The sequence below is a fragment of the Vicia villosa genome, linkage group LG3, assembly GCF_029867415.1.
Source record: "Vicia villosa cultivar HV-30 ecotype Madison, WI linkage group LG3, Vvil1.0, whole genome shotgun sequence".
In the NCBI taxonomy this organism is placed as follows: Eukaryota; Viridiplantae; Streptophyta; class Magnoliopsida; order Fabales; family Fabaceae; genus Vicia; species Vicia villosa.
This window is the reverse complement of record NC_081182.1, coordinates 204,061,089-204,067,304: the sequence shown is the minus strand read 5'-3', so window position 1 is coordinate 204,067,304 and position 6,216 is coordinate 204,061,089. Positions and strand designations below refer to the sequence as shown.

Here is a 6,216-nt window from a genome sequence, read left to right as displayed (position 1 = left end):
ATTGAGAAAGAAGATTTCGAACTAAAATTATAAAATGGTTCTTATTTGTTTCAAACTAAATATCTATATTCTTTACTCCCTCCGTTTTTTATTATAAGTCATTTTGGAGAAAAAAATTGTATTTAAATATAAGTCGCTTTACAATTCCAATGAATAATTAATGCTATTTTTCCTATTATATCCTTAAATATTTATTATTCCCTCTCCTTTCAATTATATAAATTTATCTTCCACATGTCATTAATGAAGGATAATTTTGTAAAAGCCTTAATAATTTTTCATTTTCATACAACAATTATTATTTTTCTGTGTGAAAAGTCTAAAACGACTTATAATAAAAAACGGAGGGAGTATTTTTCTTCACTTTTATATCAACATCATCTATCTCAATAGTTGGATTTGGATTGATTATTTTCTAACTCTATTCATATATCTTTGTGTATAATATTAATAATATAAATATATAGTACACATTTTACATTTCAAGTAATAATATATGGTAAAAACAACTTCATGTGTCAACCACCGACCAATATTATTGATGTAAGTTTTTGTTACAGTTCAAGTAGCAACTGAATTACATCCATAATATAAACTACTAGGGTGTGATAATCATTTTAATCCTTGTAAATTTTTGTTTTGTACAACATAGTGTTGGGCTTGCATGTAATTTTTCTGTTAGTACTTTAGAGAAGTCAATATTTTGTTTCAATAATCTACGAGAAGAATTTGTAGTGCTTTGCTTGTACAATGATATTTCTCAACGCACCAATCGAGGATAATACCATTATAAGGACCCCGAGAATGATGCATATCTGAAATAGAAAAAAAATATAAACAACACAACCAGTTAAATCCTCGTTAGTGTACTAATCGAATATATAGAATAGTTCTGTAAAAAATAGTTGAAAAGTTGATGTATATGGTTTATTATTTTCAACATTCAAGTAGTAAATAACATACCACATTAATTGTCCATGACAAACCGAATTTCTTGGGTTTCTTGAGTTTAAGCCAGATGATACAAGGAAGCTGCGAGAATGATAGATACATTAAGATAAATTCGACTAATACATACTTTGATTGCGTAATGTATTATTTTTAACCATGTTTTTTGGTGCACATTTTTCACTAACTATGCCAAATGACTAATATTTGTTTGCCAATTTGAAACATTCTCTAGAAAAAAAGATTTTACTTACAAAGTAAGTTGTTGGAGCAAATGCAAATCCTCCGAGAAATCCAAGCAGAGAACCAAAGAACGGGATGCATATGCCAATCAACATTGTCAATGCTGCAAAATAGGAGTAAAAATTTAACTACGAATTAATGGATGAAATTTTCGCTAATGCATACTTATAACGAGTAACATATACAACTTACCAACATATATACTGCGAACTGAGAATCGAAGTGCAAAAGAAGGTGAAAAGTGTAGCTTCTTAACCATGGCAGTTTCAATCATATCAAATACCGGCATTGCATATACCTGTTGTTTATAAAAAAAAGTTATAATACATAGAGGCCGGTAAAAAAATAACACTGTAACGACTAAATTAAATTGAATGAACTTGCCTGATAGCCTCCGATTACATGGATAACAACAAACAAGTTAGCAGTAGCGATGAGCCAAGCAGGTTTTTCGAGTGTGATGAGGATGTTATCCTCAACAGAATTACCAAACATATAGTATCCAATAATTGCGACGGGGAAGTAGCAGAATGCAACTCCTAGGTATGCAAAAATAACCCCTTTCCACATAGGTTTCTTGGAAGGCACTTCATGGCTCGATGGCATAGTTGCTTGGATTTCTAGAACCACGTTGTGACCTGCATAAGCAAACGCTACATCTCCCAACGCGGAAAGGAAGTTGAATACACCATCAGCAGTGCTAGTTGATTTAGGTCCATAGTCCACATTTGGGACTATCCCTTTTTTAAGTGAAGCAGCCCATGCTATGGTTGAGTATCTGATATATCAATCCAAACATAGAATTTCAACATTACATAATTAAAATAAATAATAAGCTAATAAATAAAAATTTAATTATTTACGTCAAAGACATAGCGGCCGCGCTCATAGATATGATAGAAAGGGAGTTGAAGTTAGGGCATTGGGCAAGAACAAAGTTAATTGAAGCAAACACAATAATCCAATACGAGGTTTTGATATTTGTGCAATCCGGACAAAGAGTGTCATGCGCTTTCTTCAACGATTTCCCACCGGTGACCATGTACACAATACATGTGCCAGCTTCAACAATGACTTGTTGTGGAACCACAATCCAAAGACCCAGTTTCTCTCCAAACGCTTCTTGCCCTAATTCATGATACCGGTCTAATCTCTTTCCTGGAATCATTTCATGCATCTCAACCATTTGCCATAACGTGTACAATGTAATCACCCAGGATAGGATAAGAATCGTAACTCCAGGCCCCCTATTATTTTATACCGAATTAATAATTATATACTTTGTTTAAAAAAATATATATAAATAGTCAAAATTAGTGTGTGTATATATATTTACCAGCCCATATGGGACATAGCATATGGAAGGCTGAGAACACCAGCACCAACCATGGCGGTTAGATTATGGAAAGCTGAATACCACCATTTGGCCTTTCTTGAAGCAGTTATAGGAAGCCAATCATCAATAGCCTTTTGTTTGAGGTCAACATAATTGCTTTCTTCATGGTGTCTCTTTTCGTCACCCATATTTTGTTCTTGTCAACAACTTAAAAATTTACTGCAAATGATTTATAATATTAATGTATGTTTCTCTAATATCTGACTTAATGCTGATGTTTCTTTTTCACGACAATTAATTTTATTTATATAGCATAGGAAGGAATATTAGTTTTTTTGTTATTGTTGTTTGAATGTCTTGCATGGTTCTAGCTAACAAACAACTTTTTTTTTTATGAATTGTCATGAATCATTACCTATGTGTCTGCTGTTATTGTACGTGAGGTCCATGTTATTTTAAGTTGTTTCATTAGTTGAAAAGTTGTTTTAATTGACATTAGGAAGTGACTTCTTTGACATAGAAACCACGTTGATAACTGATTTATCAAACAAGAAAAGCTACAATCTAAATTTAGCTGAATTTACTTACTAAAAATAGATATATACTAGTCTCTTCACATATTTTAAAACAAGAAAAAAAAAAAAAGAAGATAATTATTTATGGGGAAATAATAAAAATAAAAATAATTATAATACTTATTAATTGCATTTGAAAAATTGTCATTACAAGCTAAGAATATATTATCATCATAATCTTACTCATTTGATGTCAGTTGGCTAGGCAGCTAAAAAACTGAAACGTTTATAACTTCCATTTGATTCAAATATATTTGAATCTTGAGTGGTAATCAGACCTTGTGTCCAAAAGAAAGATATGGATTCATCAATTTTTTATTGAAAGAATATTGTTTGGAGTTCAATTGAAGTATGTCATGGTCTTTCATTGATTGGTTGGAACAAGTGAGTTCTAGCAATTCTAAAATCTTCTCGTGTCTCTTTTGCTTTAAAGCACTAAAATTGTCACACTATAATCATAAAAGAGATAAATATTTATAATAACTAAACCAAACCAAAAAAATCCCTAAACACAATCCATTAGCAAATAGACCCATGGATTGAATCGAAAAGTCCAAAAACATGTGAATTGAGAAAATTAACTGATTTCCAAAAATCTTGAATCGAACCGACCGCCGCCGAAGGTAGCCCCCGCTGCCCGCTGGAAACTGTCGTGCTCTGATCATCTCCCCCCAAAAAAACGTCGCAGACTTCATCCAACCACCTCCAGCCCCGCCACACTCTGTTTTGGAATAAACAAAATCAAAAATACCTTCCTCCATAGGTATATCACGAGCAATCATTAAATATGTTGTTTTTATAACTGTTTGAAGGCACGACCTAAATACAAATATAGATTTTTTTTAGGCTCAGTCTTTGCTGTTAGATTAATTATTTAATTAATCAAATATGGATTGAAATAATTAATTATTATTAATTATATTATGGTCAAATTTATTAAAGACTAATTATTGATGGATTTTGTTTGATTGTGCTTTGTGCCTGAATGGACCGTGATGGGTTGGACCATTCAGTTAAGCTCAATGAGAGGTCTTTGCCCTCAACCGTTTAGTTATTTAAGCGTTGCCCCATTAAACAATTAAAACACTGTGAAAACTCAAAACGGGAAGAGTTATTTAAGCGTTGCCCCATTGAACTCGATATTCCATTTTGTTTTCTCATAACACAATTGTAAATTAATTTAGCAAAACAAAATTACATCATTTCATCAATCATAAAAGTTTCATCAAATACATGCCGAAATATCATAAAACAACTAGAGAAGAGTTAGACGTGTGTAAAATTAGAAATATAAACAACCATACGAGTTTGTCTCATAACAAGCACACAAATTATTAGTGTTGCAACTTAAAAGTTAAAAAAATTTGAAATTTTTCTATCATTTTTAAGTGTTGGGTTTTTTTATTTTTTTTCTTGCCTTTAATTTTTAATTTTTCAGATAATATTAATTATTGATTTCTCTAAACTAACTCTAATCACTTATTGTAAAAAGAAAAAGTGAAATAAAATAATAAAATATTTAAAGGTATTAAATATAAAAGAAAATAATTTATTAAAATAACATAATTAATAACAAACAAAGATAATAATAGCTAAGATTTCAAATTGAATAAGGTTTAGAAAGATTAATCCACGAAAACGGAAACAAACTTCACCGTTGTGAATGCACAAAATAATATATCTAAATATATTTACAAGATTTTTTTCATATATATTATATTTTAGATTAAGATATGATATTATTATAATATCATTATATTTGAAATTTTTATAAGAATCTTCTTAAGATTTGGTTTTGATTTTAAAGATATGATATTGAAATAGATTTTTATACTACAATTTACCTCTATATATAGAGCTATGAATATAAGTTTAGAATAAAGTTTCTCCAATATTATATATTTTGCATACTTTTGCAAATGGGCATGGTTCATCAAGAAAAAGCACAACTTCATGCAATGTCAAAGCCTTGGATTATTGACAGTGGTTGCTCAATGTATATGACTTATGATCGAAGTCTTTTTAAAGAATTTGACAAATTTAGTGGCAAAGTCACAATCGGTAATGGATCACATATTGCTATAGAAGGTCGTGGAACAATTGCAGTTAAAAACAACTTAGGTTTGAAACTAATTTTAAATGTTTTATATCTTCCTGAAATTGATCAAAATTTTCTAAGTGTTGCTCAATTGTTGGAGGAAGACTATAAAGTTTTATTTGAACAAAAAAGTTGTGTGATTAAAGATCAAAATAATAAAGAAGTGATTAGAACTCCGATGAAAAACAATATGTTTGCTTTAGATTTGATGAAGGATGAAGATATTATCGATCAAGATGAAGAAAAGAAAAAGAAAGATGTAAGTGTTTTGAAGAAGATGAAGAAGAAGAAGAATCCTCTAGCATCCATGAAAAACAAGATGTTCTTACCATTACTAAAATTTAAGATATGATTTTATATCTAGTGTTTTTAGGATTTGCTCTTTATTTTAGGGATATATTTTGAAATACTTTTGTATTTTAATTTATTTAATTCATATAATGATAAATTAAATTTAAGAATGAAATTTCTCTACATATATTATATCTTATATATTTATACAAACACAAGAAAACAATAATTTTCATCATTTATGGTCTTGCTACATTAGGCCTAAGCCAAACAAATAAATTAAAACTTACCAACAAAGGGGTTAATATTTTACGGGTGTGGATCCTCTCCATTTCCTTAAAGAAATGGAAAACTCCATTACTATAGTTTTAGGTGTATAAAATTAAATAATCATTAAATATATGTCACATGTCTTCGATATGCGTGTTGTTTACACATAAAAGTATAGTAATAGAGTAAATGGAGAGAGAAAAAAATGGAGAGTATCTTGACCCATATTTTACTATGATGTATGTGGCTTATATATTTTACAAACAAATTATCCAATTTGATATTATTGGTCGATCTCAATATTATATTTTCTTAAATATCTAAGCTTTAAAATAATTCCGTGAAATATGTAAATAGTTGTTGTTAATTAAATTTGAGATTTGTTCCCTATTTTGTATGACATATTCTAAAACTCGAGTCTAAATAGTTTTTTTTTGTAAAATTTGTTTTAAAAC

At 29.5% G+C, this 6,216-nt stretch overlaps 1 protein-coding gene across 1 annotated transcript; it reads right to left on the bottom strand.

Moving 5' to 3' along the window:
* Window positions 1-716: 716 nt before the first annotated feature.
* Window positions 717-2,706, bottom strand: LOC131657164 (lysine histidine transporter 2-like). Its single transcript, XM_058926643.1, has 7 exons — window positions 2,528-2,706; window positions 2,055-2,438; window positions 1,576-1,969; window positions 1,384-1,489; window positions 1,203-1,294; window positions 964-1,032; window positions 717-815 (listed from the first exon to the last, which is right to left on the bottom strand). Exons 1-7 carry the CDS (start codon window positions 2,578-2,580, stop codon window positions 717-719), a joined length of 1,197 nt encoding a protein of 398 aa, XP_058782626.1. The 5' UTR covers window positions 2,581-2,706.
* Window positions 2,707-6,216: the final 3,510 nt, after the last annotated feature.

Excerpts from the sequence above, each read along its gene's own strand:
- LOC131657164 (XM_058926643.1), bottom strand. The coding sequence starts at position 2,580 with ATGGTTGGTGCTGGTGTTCTCAGCCTTCCATATGCTATGTCCCATATG. Across the intron at positions 2,439-2,527 it reads GCTATGTCCCATATGGGCTG|GGGGCCTGGAGTTACGATTC; the intron begins GTAAATATATAT and ends ATAAAATAATAG. Across the intron at positions 1,295-1,383 it reads AGTTCGCAGTATATATGTTG|CATTGACAATGTTGATTGGC; the intron begins GTAAGTTGTATA and ends CCTATTTTGCAG.